The sequence below is a fragment of the Haliaeetus leucocephalus genome, unplaced genomic scaffold (genome assembly GCF_000737465.1).
Source record: "Haliaeetus leucocephalus isolate CR32 unplaced genomic scaffold, Haliaeetus_leucocephalus-4.0 Scaffold953, whole genome shotgun sequence".
NCBI classification, from domain to species: Eukaryota; Metazoa; Chordata; class Aves; order Accipitriformes; family Accipitridae; genus Haliaeetus; species Haliaeetus leucocephalus.
Window position 1 is genome coordinate 2,527,413 of NW_010973389.1, and position 22,465 is coordinate 2,549,877.

The window sequence follows — 22,465 nt, forward strand, 5'->3', positions numbered from 1 at the left end:
TAAATCCTACCCTTAATTAAACATGCTGACACTTAAAAGCTTCTGTCTGATTTACTTTAAAAAAATCTTCTTTCAGTAAATTACAACTTTAAAATATCTTTCTGCTCTAAATGAATCTGCATTCCAGAGGAATTAAAACCTTTTTAACAGAAGCTTTTTTAAAAAGCTTTAAGCTATACCTCCAACTTATCAAACATAAGGGTAAGATAGGAAAGGAAAAAGGAAACAATACACATAAATGAGAAAATGAACTGAGAAAAAAGCCTTTATTGTTTTATGTCAGTTCAGAAAAGCTGAGGAGCATGGATTCATCAGCCTCCCCAGCAGGTTGGCGAGGATCCTAGCCATAAGGACAACCATTCAGCCTCCCTGGAGCACATACAGAGAAAGCTGGGTATGTCCAAAGATCGTTTCAATTCCAGCTAAGGTACCACTGACCCCACAACTCACAAAAAAGCCAAGGGTTACTATGCTGCTTAGTGCAATGTCAGTTAGGTGGGAAGAAACTGAGCTGTCTTAATCATTCACCCTGAAGGTAAACTACCAGTGGGAATTCTCTCATTTAGTTCGGAGGGACACCTAGTGTCACTTGAGATGTCCTAGTGTGCCACCTCACCTAATGCTGTTATTTCAGAAGTGAATGAACAGCACGTCCTATGCCAAAACTGCCAGCCCCACATATATGTCTCAGACACCCTGGGACATTTCAGTAGCCTCAAGAGTCATCTATCTTATCAGGATGAACTTGAAGCTTGACAGACACCATAGATGAAGCTCATGTAGGCTCACGAAGACACCTACCTTTAGGTGTCTTATCCACAACATAGGTGATATAAACAACCTGTGCCATGCAAACACCATGGCTGGGTCCAATCCGTCACAGACTTAACGATTATGTCCTGCAATGTCAACGTGTTTCAAAAGTACTTCTACAAATCCAGTAAACCACCTTGGACTGAGCCCGCGTGCGCTAAGAGCTCATTGTCATTCTTTAGTTGACTCCTGCTGTTCATAGGTACTTCAAGGTTGGATAGGGATGCTTCTCTTTGCAAGAGCATCCCAAATGGGGCACCCTGCATACGTCGCATTGGCACTGCTTCACCATAGGTATCACTTGATTTCAGGGTTGGGTGGTGGCAAAATAAGCTGAAGAAGTGATTTTACTCACCCCCCCAGATTTTTGCTGGTGATGTGGCAAATTGCCTGCAGAAGGGTGAGGAAGATGGAGTTCCCTCTAATCCCAGCAAAGAATATGGCAAACTATATATGTATTCTGGCACAACTTGCATGCCTAGGGAAAACAAGTGCCTTGTGAAGTTAATGTTTGGCCAAAAGGCAGATACAAGCAGCAATCCAAAAGCTGCACTTTTGGCCTGTTGCAGGACCACTGCCTTTCTCACCCCAAAGCAGCTCAGATCTCAAATTGAGCTTTCCATTTGGAAAATACTTTGAAACTCCTTTGCAGTCCTGCACTGTAATCAGTTCTGCAGCATAGCCCTAATAAAATCATTAAAGTACTATACATCAAAAAGCATGCGCTTCGTCAGTGTTCCACAGTGAGCCCTTCCTGGGTATATATTCACTAATACTGCTCAGATGGGACATTCAGGCTATGGCCATAGGAATTCTCTGCTGTGCACCATCTTAACCAGGATTGCTATATCAACTCAATCAGAAAAGCAGGTTTATTTTCTCACACTGTACAGATATAGAGCTGAGCCCTCTCTCAGTTGCAGGAAAAACCCTACGTATTTCAATAATGTGCACATTTTTTTTTAAATTAATGGCAATGGGAGAAGGAAAGCGGAAGATAAAATCTGGGCTTTTCCTCGCATGAGGAGAAATCAACACATTTTGCAGTATGGACACACTCGAAAACCTCATCAGTGCTAAAATCCCCCAAAATATCCTTCTTATAACTCCTCCCTAAACAGGCACATTCTTCTGCTAGTGACTGGTAAAGGATCCAAAAATGCCACAGAGTGAAGACTCATGGGCTACATCCCAGACACACTTAAAAAAGGGTAGTAAGCTCTGACTGTAACTCAATGCAATATTGTTCTTGACCTTGCACATGCAATGAGCTAAGGTCAAATGTCCAACAAGGAGATATACTCCTCACTGAAATAAGAAATACAGGAAACTTGGTTTGAAGAGCACGGATCGCTGCTGTGGTCAACCAGCCTCCACAGAAAGGGCATCAAGGACCCTTCATGGCACTAAAAGCTCAGTCTCATGGCTTCGAGGTAGCCATCAAATGCTACTTGCAACCTGCATGACCACCTTTCTTTTCTTGGGGTCACAATAAGACTGGGTCAGGTTGTGAAAAAATGCAGGACTATTTTTTTAATTTTTTTTTTTTTTAAACAATGCTAACTTTAATAATAAAAAAAGTAAATTTTGTTCTCAGGAAAAAAAAAAAATCTGGTGGTACACAGGCAAGCCTCATCTTTACAGTAACATTTAAAAGGGGATGCCTCTGAACCCAAGCCTCTGCGTTCAGCTGGGCAAAGGCATCCTTCACCCCTGATGTGTTGGGTCAGTAATGAAGAAATGTGGGCAAGACTGATACAGGGGAGCATATCATACTTCTCAGAAAGCATTGCCAAGGTTACAGGGATGTTTTCATTTCAAGCCTCTTTTTTGAGGGTGCTGCGAGACTAACCAGACATGCCCACTCACAAGAATAGAGACTGGTTTTCACTGTCTTTTGGAGGCAGTGCTTTATCTGGGCATTTAATTTTATTTACTTAAATTACAATCTAGACATCTTCAGTGCCTAATGTTGGAGAACCCCCTCATCCCACACCCTCTGGCTAAGGAGGCAGATAAATGCCTTGGGAGCTTGGATTATTAAACCAAAGATGGGGGGGGGGGATCAGTCGATTTTTCCTGCAACATATCAGTACTTAACAAGCTGTTTGCAGCCAAGCATCACTGGAGAAAGCCATCAGCATTGCCTACCAGCCCTAGCTCCTCACCCCAGCTCCATGGACCTTTTTTCCTTTTGCTCCCATTCCCTTCCCGATTAATCCAGGGTCAGTTGCATTCAGCCAACGCTGTCTAGAACTTCTTACGGTTTTTTTATGTTTCACTGGCCAGGACTTCTAGCTCCAAGAACGCAGCACACAAGTATTTGTGCTGGCTCCGGGAAGAGCTCTGACCAAGATTATTCACTGTTAGGTCTCATATATACCCTAATCACACATCAGCAGCCAAGTTTGTCTCGTTGACTAAAGCTGGCACTCCATTTGGGATGAACTCTCCCAAATTCACTTGCCACAGATAAAGTCCTTACTCTGAATGACTCAACTATCAAAGGGAGAGAAACGATTTCAGAAAAGGGAGTAGCCCAATTTGACAGTAAGAAGCCTGCCCTCACCCCATGCCCTTGTAAGTCCTGTGCCTAAGAGGCAGAAAGTCTGCATTAATTTTAAAAGGAGTCAGGCATCTTTGTTTTTTTCTGTTTTAGCAGGACCCTGCAGCTAGGTAAGCAAATTCTTTTGCAGTATACAGTCTATGGTAGCTAAATATCCTATGTGGCAGGACCACTATGCACCATGAAGCCCTATTCCCAAATATTCTGCCTCTCCCCAGTTGCCTAACAGTCTTATTTTAGGCAGAGTGACAGTCACCTAGTACAAAAGTAGAAAGTGTGGCAATTTTACTATTTAAATACCCACAAACACTATTGTTTTTCTAATAGCCAAGGCTATAAGCCTACCAAATGTTCACTCGTTGCCCCCCAACCAGCTTCCAAGTTAGAGGATGTTCAAGGAGAAATATGCATCAACCTTTGAAGGAAAGGGGTCAAGTGGCAAAGGAGGAAGATTAAGCCATGATTTGCAGCCGGGGAAGCAGAAAATGCTGCCCCAAAGTTCTCACCTGAAGAGCTGACCCTCTGCTTGTTCCTGAACATGGAGATATATGCAGCACTGCCAGATCTCATGATTCATGGCATACTGCTTTTTGCTGGTGCAGCTCTCATGAGAGACAGGCAGAGATGCTTGTAGAGCATTCAAGGCTGCTTGCATGCATCTGGCGATGAAATAAGGGGCAATGGGAAGGACACATCAGCGTTAGGACAGGACAAAAGAATGGGAGAACTGAGGGGAAAAGAGCTGCTTGTCCTCCTCGGCTTGGCACCCTGGAACTGTTCGGTCCGGAGATGCAATGAGCCAAGTGGAAGAATGGGGAGAGGGGATGAACCAGGAGAACGGAAGGAGACAGCTGGAGGAATTCTGGGGCTGACGGCAGGGGCAGGGAAAAACAGTTAAAATAAAAATAAGCTGCATTTAGCTATCTGGACAATTAATGATAATTCCGAGATCAAAAATAATTATTGCAATTAGTGCATTATGCATCTATTTACGTAACTGCTCAGGAAAGAAGAAAATTATCTAGGCATGTTTTTGAAATGCTCTGAAGAGTCAAGGAATTGATTCTTAAATAAAAAAAAGAATATTTTAGGTGTGCAAGCACAATAGCTGCTCTGTATGATCGAAAGGCTTTCCTCGGTTAAGGACCTCCAGCAGTTACTAAGGTGGTTTATGCTACAAAGAATTCTGTATATGTAAACATCTTTCCTGATTACATCTATCACCACAGACTGACTTTTTACTCTTACATCCTCTCCAATCTCCTAAATTTAGTTCCAAATCTTCTGACTATTATTACTATTACTATTTTTAATCCTCAAGTTTGCAAAACAGAGTATATGTGAATTAGGGCAGATCTGATGTACTGGTGAAAGCAATGGATTGGAGAGAGAAGGAGACACTGCAAAACTGTCTGAGAGTTTATATTGCATTGAGAAGGTCAGTCAAGTCCATTAGGCAAATTACAGTGTATAAAGCCAATATAAAGAAACAGAAACCAAATTCCCCCCTTTGTTCATAGCCGAATCTCAGCAGGAATTGCAGTCATATACACGAGATCAGAGCCACATCCTAAGTACTTGATTTTTGCATGCAAGCTGCATTAAGGGAAGCAGCTTTAATAAATTGTGCTACATTTGGAAAAGCCATTTTAATTCTCTAATTAGCATGCGTACAATGAAAACTAACTGTGCGTGTTTGTGTATACACATATCTAGAAGAGAGAGTTTAATGAACTGTATCTATTGCAAGTGAAACTAAAGTTTCATTTTCTCAGTGTTGTGCTGTGTGATGCAGGTTTCAACACCGCAACACACTTTTCCGCCTATAAAATATCTTCTTGCTCCTTCTCAATTTTTCTTCTCTTGGGTTCATGGTCTTTGGCAAAGTGCGAGGCAGGGGGGAGAAAAAAAAAAGAGAAAGCTACACAAGCATCCTACTCTGGCTTCACATTAAAAATAAATAAAAAAACCCCAACAACAAAAAACAATGAACAACAAAAAATAACAACACATACACAAGCACAGAAAACCGTCTTTCACTGTGGGCTATCATTTTCTGTTATCTGCCTACCATTCTCCGCCACCTGAAACCAGCACAAGCAAAGCTTTATACGATCAATACACGTCCTACCATCATTAATCACCGACAGAAAGGAAAAAAACAAAGTAAACCTGACAAAAAAGTGTCCAGATATAAAAAAGGACAGAAGAAAGGGTGAGGATAGATGAGGAATAAAATGAAAAGTCTAGGACAAAGAGAGATCTGCAGCAATTCAAAACAAACTCACAGTCCATCCTGCAGTTCTTGAGTATCATTTGAGGTCCCCAGAGATCGAAGGCTTCTTTCCAGAGAGGTCACTGTCAACAGCAGAGAAAGAAAAGATAAAGCAGCAGTACACTTTTTTTCAGAGAAAAAAAAGTTGGACTGTCATTCATTTGTTTATCTTTTATTTTTTAAACAATACAATGAAGTATTGTTTGGACAATTAACTCACGAGACAAAGGGGACAACATCTAGCAAGAGCCATTACCCCAAAATGGATAAATTGGGTCCCTTGGATGCATACATGGTGAATCCACATATCGCGCCATGACATGACAAGGTATGACTCCTTATAACAGCAAGAAAACCTCCATCCCATGGACCTTGCACAGATCTCTGACTCTTCCAGCCCCAAACTTTCTAACTCTTCATATTACAGCAACTGCATGAAATTCCCAGGGCTGGAGGCAGTTGTGCTTTCTGCCAGGAGATCGGGGCAGCACTCTTGGGAGTGGGAAACCACTGCTTATCCTCCTCAGGAGGTCCATGCCTTGAGGCCCCGCAGAACTGTGCACGGAGCATCTCCAGCTGGAAACGTGCCCTCAATGAAGACGCAAGAAATTGCATAGTAACTATTCATTGCTCTGAATAAGAGACAGAGCACTGTTGTCCATTCTGGTATCTTCTATCACATTGTTCAAGACTTTAACACTCAAAATCTTTTCTACGTTTGGCTCAGATAAAATTGAGTGCTTCGCTGTAACCATCTCCTGTGTTTGAGCCAGAGAGTTTCTTGGGCTTTTTCATCAGGAGAGGAGCATACTCTACCCTAAAAGCAGCTGGAAGCTGGAAACATGGTTTGTTTTGCAATACGCAGTGACTTCAGATTTAAGAAATATATGTGCGTGTGTGTGTGTATATAAAAAAGTAGCAGAAATCTAGGAGTACTGTTGCCTTTTTACGCCCTTGAATGTTCACTGTCTCAAATTCACCCTCAAATTAACAGCAGGTCACTACTTTTGGACTTAGTGTATCAAGTTTGCAAAGCACTTCAAGATCTTCCACAATGAAAGATGCTAAATAAATTACATTCTTGATATTTACATGTGGGATTTTCTCAGGATGCTTCCAGTTGTAAAAACTCATAACCCGTTATCAGTCACGCTTCAATATTTAAGGAAGGAAAAAAGAACAGATTAGAAACATGGCTCAACTATTTCCATAGAAATTGAAGAAATCCACTCTTTTAATGACTCTACAGACTTGGACTTGGCTTGTAACTTTGAAAAAGTCACTTAATTATTTTTCTACTAACAGACAAAATCCCCTCTTCTCTTTTGGGCTTCTCTGGGTTGACAGCAAGAGTCACTAAACAGCATAAAAAGTAACTAATGTACCTGGACAACATGAGTATTCAAAACAAGCTTGAATACCACCATGTATTTTCACCCCACTTGCTAGATCTCAAAAACAGATTTTGGTGTAGAGTTTGGCAATTCAGTAAGATAAAGCCTCAAGGAATTGTCTATAACTGAGCTAATAATTATTATCCTTTGCTGGATGCATAATGTTTTAAAGAATAAATTGAAAGTTTTCACTAATAACCATTTGCTTCTCTAGAACAGCATTGATCCTGCAGAGATCTCACAGACATTATAATTCCCTCTCTTCCCTCCTCCACAATGCTAACAAATCAATCTCCCATGCAATCTATATACTGTCTGTTTCAAAGACAAAATTTGGCATCATCTAAAAATACTTCTGGGCCCATCAACCCTTCAGAACAATGCAGAGAGTGGTCCTTGGAGAACGGACAGCAAGTCAAGGTAGAAAAAGCACTTGTGAGGACACTGAATTTCTAAGAACGTGTTAATGACATGTGTGTAAGTCCAGAAAGGAAAACAGCAGCTACAGCATCCAGGCACCTTTCTAACCTGAACTGCCAAATCAGGACAATTCAAAGCGAAAGCTATTCTGCTAGTATCTTCCTACAAATGAAGAGGAGGTTGATGGAAGACAGATCTGATATGCAGGCAGTTCTCTTCAAAAACAGTTCAGACCTTTGCTACTGCCTCCTTTGGAGAAGACTGGAGTAGGAAGCAGCTTTCCTATTGCAAAAAACTGTTCAAGGCTTCGCACATGTCATTTTACACTGAGGCAAACCCAAGACCTTTCACATTTGTTAAATATTTTGGAAAATACACATACAGGCAAAAGAATCTGAGACAGGAATGCAAAAGAGGAGGAAAGCACTTGTCAGTCAGGTAAGAAAATTACTCAAGTTTAAGTCCCCATCCTAAAATTTTATCTATAATTCTAATTTGAGCATAATATTTACACACTTACATAAAGGTTAGTTGTCCCAAAAGGACAAGATATGGACTCTGGAATAGCCGAAGTTTGGCATTTGATATGCCTCTTACCTGGGAAATAGCAGGACTGAGACTCCAACTTGAGTCTCCTGGATCTCAGGGAGACTGAGCTATTTTGGGGTAAATCTAACTTGCTTTGACCAAGAACTGCTCTATCAAAATCTATGTAGTTCCTGTGCTGGATGTGGAAAATCCCTCTCAATTTACCAGTTCTGGCCACGCGAGCAATAACTCTACCAAAGGAGCAAGGTGTCAACCTGTGCTGGAGAGATGCTGTGAAGCCAGTGTTAAAACAGATATCTTTAAAAGCCGTGTACACTTAGTTTTTAAAAGGCATACGCTAGTCCTCTAGGATGAGGCACATTCAGAAGAGATCACTGCTGTTGGAGCTGCACCGATTTACATAAACCGAGAGTTTGGCACCAGTTCTCTATGCCGTTGCAATCCTTAAAATCAACGGGGGATAAGAAACCATCCTGAGATGGCAATAGAGACTTTATCACACCTGGGGGATGCTGAAAAATCCTTTGCTCAGCCTCTCAGATCAAGGTAATGGGACTGCGCATGGCACCAACCTGTCACGGGGAGTCATTAATGAGCAAGTTACAGGAATTAGAGAGGGAAGAGACCCATTAGAGCACTCAGGTTCTCCATCTGGCCAGAACAGGTCTGAGTCCTCCAGTATATCCTCCACTGATCAGCCCTCTAGACAAGATGCACCAAACCAACCCCTTTTACGAGTGTTATTTATTTTACTTATTTATAAGGCATTTACTGAGAGGCATCTAAAAGCTGTACACTGAAAGAAATGCAAAACGTTAATAAAAGTAAGTAGAAAAAAGCCATCAATAAGACAAATTCAGCCAGTATTTGAGCTTCTTTTTGTGTTTTTTTTCCCCCGGAAAGGAAAAATCAACTGAACAAAGAACCCCATAAAACTTGCATAAGTCAAAGCACTATCAGACAACCTTCCCTATGCTCAACAGGGACAGCCACCAAAGAGTTAGAGAAAGAAAGCAGATGCAAAGAATAGGAGAAAAACTCCTTCTGCCCCTGGACACTTCAGTTAGAGATGGGCTAAAAAAAAGTTTGTAAGCTCACGACCTGGCAGGACAGTGATTCAATAGCACATAAACAGAACCAACTGTCCTGGCTAAGATTTTTATTCAACACATGAGGAAGATTTCCATTTTCATAGCAGAAAAAGGGAGCAGGAGGCATTTATATGTGAGATCAGCCAAGATCAGCTCAGAATTGTAAAGATCCCCCTTGGTCAGGAGGCAAGTCCTGAACTGCCCAAGAAGAATTTAAATCATCCCAAAGGCTCAGAGTTCTGCAGAAAGACTAAGGAGTGCAAAGAGGGACAAAACATGCAGTGTTGATTACTTCTGTAGCGTTACTCAATAAAAATCAACACTACTTTAAAATCCCAGTAAAAAGGCGACTTCTTGTTTCATTAAAAACAGTCATTCCCCAAAGACAGAAAAAACATAGCCAAGACTGCCCGCAACCTGGCATTTTGAGAATCTAAACATGAGAATAGCATGGGGAGCTCGTGACATCTTTAGCATCCCAAGAGGGAGAAGAGCATTACAGGTGCACGGTTTGGTCTCCAGACACAATGGGAACCTGGAAAACCCTAAAGAGTCTGGGGTAAGGCAGGAAAAGAAGGAAAAGAGGAGCTGTGATTGGATTTATGCAACCCTATAGGACGTTCAACACACCATGCTCAGCACAAGCGGAGTGCAAACCGTCATCTGGTGAGCATCTGCAATGCAGCTGCTCGTTCCTTGCTCAGCTGCTTGCGTGGTCGTACACAAACAGCAGCACTGACTTTTGCTACACGCTCGGAGGCAGAGCTTGCTGAGTTTCCTCAAGAGACCATATGGTACAGCTGTACAGGGCAGAAAGGATCATGGGCATCTTTTCCCATTTTATAACCCTACACAGTTCTTTACCTAATGTGGATTAGCTCTGCCAAACCTTAGCAGTACATTCAGCATCCCTTTCCTGAAAAGCTGTATTCACTTTTGGGGGAAAAGCTGCGAAGAAACCACACACAAACTGAATGAAACTGACTTTAGCAGACAAAAAACAATATGGCTGGTGAACAGAGCAACAACAGTAGAGTATCTTATGGGCATTTCTTCAACCTAAAAGCACTTTAAAAAGCATTATAAATTCATAGATTCATAGATTTTAAAGGCCAGAGAGAGCAATTCTGATTATCCAATCTGATTTCCTACCATAAAATTTTGTCCCATCACTCCTACATCAAGACCGTAGACTGTAGCTGGACTAAAGTATATCTTATAAAAAGACATTCGAATCTTGATTTAAAGGTTCGAAGCAATGCCAAATCCATCACGTCCCCTCAATAAGCAGTTCTAATGGCTAGTTATCCTCATACAGAAAGATTGAATTTGTCTAGCTTTGGCTCCTATCTCCTGATCTCGTTATGTGCAAGAATGTTAGATTAATGAGCCCTATGCTATCTATTTGATGTCTTTCTTCCCAGAGAGGTACTTACACACCATGATCAAGTCCTCTTAGATGTCTCAGACAGAAGTTCGGATAGCATGCATTTTAAAGTCTGATTTTCAGACTTCAAACAGTTGTCATAGCTCTTCTTTGTACTCTCTCCAATTTTGCAAAGTAGTTTTCAGTACAGGCACTGTCATTACCTGCTTCTCAGAGCCCTCAGTACAGGCAACTCTTAACAGCAAGCACACCATCACACACTCTACACCATCTCCAGAGGAGAAACAAAGACCACCAGAAATTGCTCAAAACCTAATTGAATGGATTAATGCAATTCTAACACAGAATAAAAAGAGAAATTGGATTGGGGCATTTCAAAAAAGATGCACCACTCATCTTAAAGGTTTCTCAGGACAGACTCCACTACAGCCGGAGTTGTGAATACAGCACAGAGACATATCAAGTCAACCCTAACCTGGCTAGTTTGGGTATTAATAGCACACACAGACTTGTGAGCAGGTTGGAAAACTTCAGACTGAGCCCTTGGTTTGGTAGCAGACATCCTACTACCATTCATCACTACTGTTGTCAAGGTAAAACTATTAGTGCTGGAGCAACCAAGATTCATGCTAATACAGGTATTTTTTTGAGTTATAATACGATTATACACCCATCTGTAAGCGAAGTTCTAGCAAGGATTCCTTGCTACAAGGACTGGGGCCTTACCCCTGAGATATGTAGGGGAATAATTAGAGAAATAAGGAGGCACTAAGGTCCTTTCTTCACATCTAATCCAGCCCTCTCTGTCACCTAATCCCCATAGACACAGAACAGACCAGACAGAGAAGCTGTCCAGGTGATTCAGAAGCAATTTCAAGGTCCACCATAAAATCAGCACCCGATAGTTTTAGATCCTTGTCTGACACTAGTGTATTTTAGAACTGGGATACCATGACATTAACTACCATTCAGCAACGTTAGTTTATATCTATCTGCAAAATACATCCCTCCAGCCCAGCCCAACAAAACTGATGAGCCAAAGCGTGTCTGTAAAGGAGGGAAGCACTCTGCATCTCTAGGGTCTGGGGAGACATGAGCAGGAATAGCATCCCTGCTCAATCCACAGAGTGAAAAATAACAGAAGAGTTTTGGTGTTGGTGTTTTTATAAGGGAGATAGATGTTTTGCAAGCTTACATGACAGGCTTTGAACACAGTACTGCTGCAACACATTAGAAAACTAGTCTGGCTTGTTCCACCTTTCTGCGCTCTAACTCCCCATTGTAACAGATGACACAATTAAAAATAGAAAAGGATGTGGTCTCAGCAAGTATTGGAATATATCTGTGCCTGTTTAATGGAACATATGGTGGAATATTTTTACATCTTATAAAGAACTGTGTATTGGACGTGTGCTGGTGCTTGTGAGATGCAGCAGCAGAAAAACTGCGTTAATATTTGCTCTCTGACAACAGGAGCTGCCATACACTGTGTACACACACGAGTCATCAGCAGGACAGCACACAATTGACTAGGAAACCTTTCATTATACGCACCGTTGGAGTTAATTCGGAAGACGTTGGCTGAAGTCTCCTGAAAAAGTTCCTGTAGTTCACTGGGATCAATCTGGGTGGCTGTGAAGACAAAAAGGGAGAAGATATATTAATACTGGAGACCACAAATCACTTGGAAAGGGGCTCACCTCCCAGCTGATCCTTTGAAGGGGGATGCAAGGTTCTTCCTCGCTGCAGAAATTGAGCCCAAGTAGGTGGTTTGATGTAGCATTCCACAGTGTCTGATCACGCAACTTACACTGGACATGCAAATACCCACTCCAGCACCATCAGGACAGTAAGATGCTGCTGCAACACGGCAGATACAGCCCATGTGAATTGAGACAGCATTTGTAGGAATTATTAGCAATTGATGATCGTAAATGATTTCTGCTCATTTAAGTGGGAATATTAGAGTCACGAACGAACAAGAAACAGCAGACACAAGACCATGGTTAACTATCGCTTTCCAGAGCAGGAGGGCATCCGAGCAGGTCTTGCCTTCAGAAAAGTGGAGGAAGCAGTGAGGAGAGTGCAACTGCTCCGTAGGCTCAAAGCTTTTGGGGCAGGAAGAAGATGGAAGCCCCGATGGGTCCTCCACACATTCATTTTCCAGCCCCCAAGAGAGGCTCCCCTTCTCCCTATTTCTTCCTGATAGCCCAATGGCAAGGGTCAATGAGTCAGTGCCATAAATTGCTATTGCTGCTGCCCAGGTGATTTCTTTCAGCTTCATTCCCAAGGTCCCAATTTGGCAAAGTCACCCAAATCTGCCCTACAAGGAGAACCCTGAAGTGAGGGTTTGAATGTTTGGGGTTAGGGACTTTTTTTGTTAGCTTCATTTCCCAACTTTAAACCCCCTGAAACTATCCTGAGCTCCTCCACAGCTTCATTATCCCCAGAGAGGGAGCGATGTGAGGTTGGACTGGCCTATATTACAGAGAAAGGATACATCACTTAAATAAGCTTTAAAGAGGCATTTGGGTTTTGATTGGTAATAGTCACCAGCAAAACACTTATGTCTTTGGCACCAGCTTTATGGCAACAGCTTTACAGCAGATTTTCCCATGGTTTAGCCCCATTCTGCCTCCCACCTGGGTCAGCTTTTGTAGGTTTCCCAGAAGCTGCTCTACCTGAAACTTTGGTCAAGTCCAAAAGCACCGCAGGGCTTGTCCATCTGACACACTACAGTGCATTCAAACAGCCACAGCTATCAGCAAGCCGCTCCTCTGACCCGAAGCATTACAGGAACACAAACAGGAGCTACGATTCGTATTTTCAAATCAGCAGACTGTAACTGTGACATATTTTGCACCCATTAATCAGATTTCACTAAGCTGTTAAAACACCGTGCACCCAACCTGCATTTGGCAGAGCAGAAGGTCAGTGATGGAGCAAGGCGAAAACCATGAATATTGAACAAAACGAGAAGCCAGCTTGATGCACTGCTCAGGTTAGTCCTGAGGATGCATCTCACGGTGCTTGAGGAAAAGCTCCACATCCAAAAAGCACAATCTGGGGATTTTCCACTGCTTCTCACACATCTCACCCATGCAGCACTCACGTGAGACGGTTCAGCCCTGTACCAGCCGTAAATAAAGTCTTGGATCAGTCTGTCAGGTTGACACAAATCCAGGGCATTAAATGGTGTTTAATCCAAATGCACAGGGGCTCATTGCTAGAGATTTTCCCACTCTTCTCTTCCTGCAGTTCCTCCTAAATCAGCTGTCCCAGACACTTCTTTCCTTTGCTTTATATATAACTATATATAAAGCTAGGCTATATAACACCAGAAATTAGCCTGGGCTTACTTGTCCCGCAGGAATTTCACTTGTTACTAACAAGATCCAGCTTTCATTAAATCACTGACAAAAGAGCAGCACAGGATAAGATTTTCAGATCTTTACAGATTGCGCTGACCCCAGTTTCAGGAGGTTTTTCAGTGTTCCAACATGTTCCGGTTTAGTAATAAGTGACAATGGGTGGTCAGGATATGGCTTCAGCTTGGCTAAATTTCCAATTGCATGTGCTGAGAAGACTGGTCCACTCATTTTTTTGATAGAGGTATTTGGATGGGTGGGGGGTTCTGTGGGGGAGAGAAGGGTTTATCGACCTATTTATTTCCATTCTTTCATTAGAAACACTGAATTTGCCTCAACAGAATTTTAGCCTGGCCCAGTGATCCTGATCCAAATGCACTTAGGTACTTTGCTGAATGAAGCCCCAGATGAACCATGATGCAACCAAACCAAGGGTTGGAAACTCCTTCAAGTCCTCAATTATAAGCACTCAGCTAGAAACAGCATTGCATTAACCCCCCCAAATAATATGGACTGCAGATTTCAATGTGTTCCCACATGGGGACACTCCTGCAGATTCACAGCATCCAGGGGGTACCTCTGGGGAGTCATTTAAAATGCCAAAACCATTCCAAAAGTGAAGATGAAATATCCCAAATGTTGCAAAAGGCAGGAGAAGCACCAATTTCCTCACATAGACTGCGCACACCTGCGTTTTGGAGTCCCTGCAACACCATAAGAAACAAACACCAAGCAACACCGTGTGTCCAGAGTCGGTCCATAGTTAAAAACTACCCAGAAATTCAGGTGCTAATTTGGGAGGGCGGGATTTATCCAACCTCCCCTGGGTGGCCAAGGGAAGACCAATTTGCTCACCTTGTACCACATTTCCCTAATGGAAAAGAGGCAAAACGCAACAGGACAATGTGTGAGGATTATACTCTGAAGACATGGAAATAGTTAACATTTTAAGCCTCAGTATATTTATTTTAGCCAAATGCAAGAGGACTGTGAGATGATGAACTTGCCCTCAAAGGCCTGAAGTCTCAATCCATAAATATCTAACAGAGCTCACCATATCATCCCCACACCTCAAACAAGTGCAAATTAAATGAAAAAACAAAGGCAGATGCAACCTTTGGTCAGACTTTCCAAACAATTACTTTGAAAATGCAATGCTTGGAGAATGGCTTATCTTGGAAAACTGCATTGAATCTGGCTTGCAGTTTCCTGCCCCTGGACTTTTATTTCATGTTACAGCATGTTGCCAGTTCTGGTTTTATTTTGTTTTTGTTTTAGAAAATAAAAGAAAGTAGTAACAAGGAGGTTGTTTTAACAGCTCCAATTTCAAGCTTCCACACATCAAGCAGAGATGTTGTAACTATTCATGGAGGATTCAGCAGTTCAAGCAGACAAGCAAAACAATTTAAAAACAGCAGCAGAAAGCAAAGCAAAAATGCATCTGTACTGCCAAGCTAAATGAAGACATACCAAGGCTGTGAAAGAAAGTGAATGTGAAGTATATTTGTGTCTAATAAAAAATTAAATGTCTTTGACCACATAAAGTGAGTGCTAAAATATTACGATTCCCCAAGAAGGAGTATGAAGTTGCCGATACCCAGTAAATACTTCGTATGCCCCAACACTAACACAGAATTCAGGGCCACAACTGGGAAAATGTGGCTTTTACTTACACTGTGGGTCCTGAAAGCTGTGAAGAGTTTGCGGTGCATATGTTACAGAATCCTATGTGCAAATTGTTTCTCCTATGCTTCCGTAACTGGATATTGCCAAAAACATTTTTACAGTTTCCAGTTATTTTCCTCATTTGCTTTCCAGCAGAATCCCCTTGGCAGAAGACAGGACAACCCAACTTCTTCTGATATCAGCTCAACCTTCTCCCCACCTAGCAAACAATGATGCCCTGTTATATTTATTGCAATTGCTAAAGCAGCAGCAGTTAATACTGGCATTTCTGGTATTTTCTTACTGAATTCTTTTACCTGAAAAGCTACACAGATGCCCAGGTAGGTACAACAAATGGAAAGCATGAGCTTTTAAGTACATGCTCTACCAAAGCAAGGTGTGTTCACACATGCTCTGGTCAACTGCAATGGGAGACCTCAGCTGTGAATGTGAACTTAAGAAACAGCTTGAGTGTGGCAGGTTAATCTTGGCTGGACACCAGGTGCCCACCAAGCCGCTCTGTCATTCCCCTCCTCAGCTGGACAGGGGAGAGAAAATATGACGAAAGGCTCGTGGGTCGAGATAAGGACAGGGAGAGATCACTCACCAGTTACCATCACAGGCAAAACAGACTCAACTTGGGGAAAATTGGTTTAATTCACTGCCAATCAAGTCAGAGTAGGATAATGAGAAATAAAACCAAATCTTAAAACACCTTCCTCCACCCATCCCTTCTTCCTGGACTCAACTTCACTCTCAATTTTCCACACATCCTCCCCCTGAGCAGCACAGAGGAACAGGGAATAGAGGTTGTGGTCAGTTCACACACTGTCTCTGCCGTTCCTTCCACCTCACACTCTTCCCCTGCTCCACTGTGGGGTCCCTCCCTTGGGAGACAGTCCTCCATGAACTTCTCCAAGGTGGGTCCTTCCCATGGGCTGCAATTCTTCATGAACTGCTTCAGTGTGGGTCCCTTCCACATCTCTTTTCCGTGGGCTGCAGTCCTTCAGGAATCGACCACTCCAGCATGGGCTCCTCTCTCCACAGATCCGCAGGTCCTGCCAGGAGCCTACTCCAGTGTGGGCTTCCCACAGGGTCACAGCCTCCTTCGGGCATCCCCCTGCTCCGGCGTGGGGTCCTCCCTGCGCTGCAGGTGGAGATCTGCTCCCCCGTGGACCTCCCTGGGCTGCAGGGGGACAGCCTGCCTCACCATGGTCTTTCCCACGGGCTGCAGGGGAATCTCTGCTCCGGCACCTGGAGCATCTCCTCCCCTCCTTCTGCACTGACCTGGGGGTCCGCAGGGTTGTTTCTCTCACATGTTCTCACTCCTCTCTCTTGGTTGCATGGAGGCAGCTTCTGGCACCTTCTCACAGAAAATACCCCTGCAGCTCCCTCCACTACCAAAACCTTGACACGTAAACCCAATACATTGAGAAAGAGCCACTGCCTCATAATCTACCTTGCTGCAGTCCTTGAAGCGCATGTATTGGCTTTTCTTTGGGTTTTGTTTTCTGTTGTTGTTGTTCATGTGCTTATTTTATTTATTGCACTAAAAATCTCTTTCCTTCACATGAAAAATAGTTGCAACCATCACTGCTGAAAATGGTGTCTCATCATAAGATAACTGCATGTGTGCAGTAAGCGATATTCCTTGTTCGATGATGGTGACAGTGCACTGAGAAAGGATGGAGAGGGAGGAGGAGGAGGGGACATCATCACAGCCAAGCTTTGCTGCCTTCTCTGTGCTGTTAACCCTTCCCATCTTGTCATCCCAGCAAACTGCCTCAAAATAAAACTTGAATGGAATATGTCTACCAGTAAATAAAAGAGAGCAAAGGAACAAACCATGTTTTATTGTTAGTTGGCTGCCCAGCTCTGTATTGCCAAGACAAACTTAGGAGCTGTTCCGGGGATAGTTTATCCCAGAAATTGCTTCCTCTAGGCAAAAATCAGTGAGACCACACCACGTTTAAATCCAGACATGCAACACCATGTTACACCTACCTACTATGCAGAGGTGGTATCTCGACCTCTGTGCTACCCCTAGCACTTTGGGCCAATGCAAAACAAACAAACAAACAAACAAACCCTGAATTATAGAACCATAGAATCATTTGGGTTGGAAAAGACCTTTAAGATCAAGTCCAAACATAAATCTAACACTGCTAAATCCACCACTCAACCATGTCCCTAAGCACGTCTACACATCTTTTAAATACCTCCAGGGATGGTGACTCAACCACTTCCCTGGGCAGCCTGTTCCAATGCTTGATAACCCTTTCAGTGAAGAATTTTTTCCTAATATCCAATCTAAACTTCCCCTGGCACAACTTGAGGCCATTTCCTCTTGTCCTATCACTTGCTACTTGGGAGAAGAGACCAACACTTACCTTGTTACAACCTCCTTTCAAGTAGTCGTAGAGAGTGGTTGAGAACCCTAAAAATCCATACAAGCCTTACACATGATTTTCGTAACCACTATTCCAGCAGAGACTCAGAGTGCATTGCTTTCCACATTTCAGTGCAATTATAATCTCTAATGCATCACACCTCTGTCTACTGGAGACACCTGGGATGAGGACTGGCCAGTGGAAGGATGCGATATCAGTGCTTGGAGCAAAATATAACATGAGAGCTCGTGGTCTGCTTCCCCCCATCCTGCTCAGGAGGGAGAAAATGCTGCTGATGCACATGGGCATCCCTGGGGCTCTCAGGTGCTGTGATAGTCGTTAGCTCCAACCGCCACCGACAGCAGTTGTGGCAGGAGAAGGAGAAATCTGAGCAAGCTGGCAAGCTAAAATGTCTTTTGGTTCCTCTTCAAGACAAGCCAAATGAGAAGCCTGAGCAGGCGTACAGGGTCTTATCTCTAGTGATCTGGATATAATTAATATCCAAAGGGAATAGCTAGAGTTCCAGGACAACACGCATAGTAAAGGTACCTACAGGAACATCCTTTTGCTTAATGTTAATGAAAACTGCCTGTGTTCCCCATGTTAATCTTCCTTGCCTATTAATTATTTCACACTAATTTGAAGCTCCTAATGGCTTTTCTGCAGCCAGGTGAAGTCAATTGCCTCCCTGAACTCAATTTTGTAGCAAACCCAAAATAACTCAAAAGTTGCAGAAAAAAGCAGGCAATAATTACAGTAACTCTAATAAAAAGGGAAAAGAGGAAAAACAGGACAAGCATTCAATCTTTCTACTTAAAATACTTAATGTGGCTGTAGCAAAGCAGCTCAACACCTCAGAATTGTAATGCATTTATCCCCAATGCACCACCAAGAGCTATGTCTGTGTACGGTAAAAGACAGTGACAGATTTCCTGCACCTGCATCTTTGCTCCTTTGAAAGCTTTAACTGAAGTTATATCATCCTTTCCTGAATAAATTTCCAGAAGGAAGTTACTTGGAATCCAAACTCCTCTTTTGTACCATGAAACTCCTACAAGGAGTACATGCAGGTAGGGAGCAAACTGCTCACTATGATTTCAAACCATCCACCCCAAATCCCCAGTTTACCTCTAGCAGCAAGGATTAAGTATAACTGCACTCAGCCCTGTGGCTTAACCCCTTCACAACCCAGCTGACTGGATAAGTCTCACCCATCAAGCACCTTGTTTCTTCCCCAGGACCAGGAGAGCCGTTGCAAGGCTTGAGTTCCCCCCTTGAAGAGTTTTCATATAATTGACCTATGTTATCCAAGAGGGTAACTCTTTATTGAAGACTATGATCCACAACGAGAGCCATGTGCGTCTGGCACTAGGAAATGAACTCAAGGGAGAGAAAAAGATTGATTTCTGGCTGCTGGCCCAAAAGTAAAAGATTTGCTCTGGAGCAAAATGCTAAATTCCTGTCTTTATTTTAGCTTTTCCACAACAATTGAGGAAAAAATGAAGAGGTAGAAGATGAAGGATACAAAGGAAAAAAAGAAAGAGTAAAGACAAAGAAGCGGATTGTCACAGGAAAAAGAAAATGCTACAGAACACAGACAAGCAAGAACTGGTGGATGCACAGCCACCTACACCCAGCCCAGACAAGTCCTCTAGCACCAGTACTCAACAGCTTCCCAGGGTGGTCCTCCCTGTGGACTCTCCCACTGTCTCATCCCATATCTCATACCAGAACCTCGCTCTCTTCCACAGCGAGAACACCATTTGGGTCTTCAACTGCCTTTCCATGTCGTATAAACCACAGAGGAACCTCATTTATCCTCATGACCTCTGTTCTTCTGTTGAAACTGGTCAAAAATCTTCAACAAATACCAGCATAGAAAGGATCAGCTAAGAGCGTGTTTGGACAAGGCTCCTCTCCTCAAGGAAAAGAGCTTAAAATAGAAAGGGAAATGCAAGGGAATGAAAGAAGCAGCATCGTGTCTAATGTTGCAAAGTTGCTTCTGGCATGCAAGCTGAGGAGGTTTTTATTTCCTCCTGTTGAAGTTTGAGTGAAATAAGTGATAAAGGGAAATGTAAGCAAAAATCACACTCATCAGGCAACATGCTTTTCATCAGCATTGGAAAATGTGATGCTGTTTCACATGGCAATGCTCTGAAGCTCTTTGCTACAGATTTGTGCAGCGACTTGTACAAAAGACCTGGGTCTCCTCAGCATGGCCACAGCACAAAGAGGGGGGCACCGAGAGGATTACACATTTTACAAATGGGATGAGGCCGGCGTTTGCATCAATCCTCTTCCAACCCCTATTCTCACACAGTGGGGTCAGTGTATTCAAGAATTCAATTACCTACGGGTTAACTCGGGGTCTCTGCTTGCATTAACACTTACAAACTCCTATTCATTTTTTTTAAATTGCCTTGCTGGTTTGACCAAGTTCTCCTGAACATACGCAATAAAATTTTCCTAGTTTTAGAAAGGAAGCTTTACCTGAATGCATCTCAGGTGGGAGAACCCATTTCGGCCTACCCATCTGAAAGGGAGATATGTTTAGGTAGTGAAGTACCTGCCTTCTCCTCCTCTCCCCATGGGAAAAATGAGAAGCCAGTACGTTTCTCACCCCACAGCCTTGTCCTGAAGAAGTACCTTACTCCCAACTTAAGTCCCCACCAGCTACACTAGCAGAAAAAAATATAGTGAAAATGAGAGAAAAAAACACATCTCTTTAAGAACAGATTTTTTTTTTTCTTTGAAAGACCTACCACAGTAATAGCAAGTTCACCAGAGGAGATGGAGATTTTATAATTTCTAAGCCGAGTTAAGTGCAGGGCCCAAATCCAATGAGTGGACAAGACCAAGGAGGTAAAGCAGGCAGGGAGAATCATTTCAGGTTTGTAAGGATCCCCCATAGGCATGCATTTTTTTCTTGGGCTCTCTGAAGTAGAGTTTCAACACTTTAAGCTTTTTAAAGCCTCTGAGATTTGTGCTTTACTTAATGTGTCCCCAGAGAAGTAACTGCAGTGCACGGTGTCCCCAGCACAAGTGTTGCTGGTAGAGCTAGTAAGTCTTAACTGGAGCTCAGCATGACTCTTTCTTGGAAGATCCTAGGAAAAAAAATGAAGCTATAAATATATATACAATACATATCTCTGAGAGGAATAATAAATGTAGAGCCTATCCCAAGGAAAGCCTAAGAAGCCAAAGAAAAAGGCTATTCATACAAAAGCTTCCCATGTAAGTGAGGTCTAGGGCAGTGGGACCAAAACTTTGCAGCTTGGCAAATGTCTGTGCTCTGGTGGCACAGGAGGCATTGCAAGGGACAGTCCAGGCATGGAGAAGCATCCCTCACAGAAATCAGGAGAAGGTAAAGGGTGAGCATTAACTTGCAGTGAAAGTCAATCTCAGAAATTGAAGAAGATACAGAATTAAGACACTATCTTCTCCATGACCTCGCTGAGGAAAGGGGCTGCATGAATCTATGCACTTTCATTTTAAATTAGCCAAAAGAAGTTTGTTCCTAAGCCACTTGGATGGAGCATCATACCCAGGGTGCTTCGCCGTATTCCCATCCTCCCTGCCCAGCCACGAGGGAAACCTCCCCCTGCAACTCCAAACACAGTACCAAGTCCTCAGCCATAAAAATGCAAATCTGTGTACACCTAAGAAGCTGTTCACAGAGAAAAGGAACCATTAGTTATCTTTTTACAGTGCAATCAAAATTTAATCAGATTTGCTTTGCGCTACTTCTAGTTAAGATGTTTTTATTCTCTTTCGTTTCGTTCTTTAGCATATATGCTAATAAGAAACCGCTGAAGAAGAAAGCAATGAGACACTGTAGGTGCACAGCTAGTGTTGGTATTTTCTCAGCCCTGCAGCTCACCCTGGGTGTCCAGGAGAGTATGACTGCAGGCAGTACCAGTGTATCAGCTCACGTATAGGAAGCCTGGCCAAGGAGATCTGCAGCTGTCTTGATAATGCGTTTTTCAGCTTTGCTGAACCACTTTGGATCCACGTCCCAGAGGGTACATCTCCACCATTCTCATAGTAGCAGTCAACAAAAACAGCCCCCCAAACCCACTCACACAGTATTAAGGCAAGCAAGAGAAATATCCAAGTAGTCCACCGAGAGAAGAAGTTGTCTCTAGAGCCAACCCTGAGACACACAAATTCATTCTGCCCCCACCAGGCACTGACTCTTGGCCAAGTGGAGATGTGTCCTCCTTGGTGAGCACGATGTCGTTCCACGCGGCCAGATGTGAGCAACAGCAGCCCTGACCAAATTTGCTCCAGCTCTGAAGGTAGACTTTGCGTCTGAACAGCAAAGCTATGACTGAAAGCCTGGAGCGACTGCACATGGAATCTTGACAAGGAGCAGAGAAATCCCAAACAGCATCAGAAATAGCATTAGAGAAAGTTGCTGGTATAAAGTGTCCCAGAAAATGGGTTACACCGCACTGTAAAAGAAAAGGGGTGAGATGAAGCAGAGATGATGGATAGAGGCTGCTTCCAGCTCACGGTGGGAGGGAACTACCCAACAAAACTCAATA

The 22,465-nt window shown here is 43.0% G+C and overlaps 1 protein-coding gene across 1 annotated transcript in view; it reads right to left on the reverse strand.

Annotated features, from left to right (window-relative positions):
- The window catches only part of TSNARE1 (t-SNARE domain containing 1), a 306,679-nt gene that overhangs the window by 238,325 nt on the left and 45,889 nt on the right, over nt 1-22,465 (reverse strand). The window contains exons 2-3 of the mRNA XM_010584213.1: nt 12,050-12,127; nt 5,668-5,737 (exon numbers count right to left, since the gene is read on the reverse strand). Coding sequence (XP_010582515.1) covers nt 5,668-5,737; nt 12,050-12,127 — 148 coding nt within the window. The remainder of the gene's footprint in view (nt 1-5,667; nt 5,738-12,049; nt 12,128-22,465) is intronic.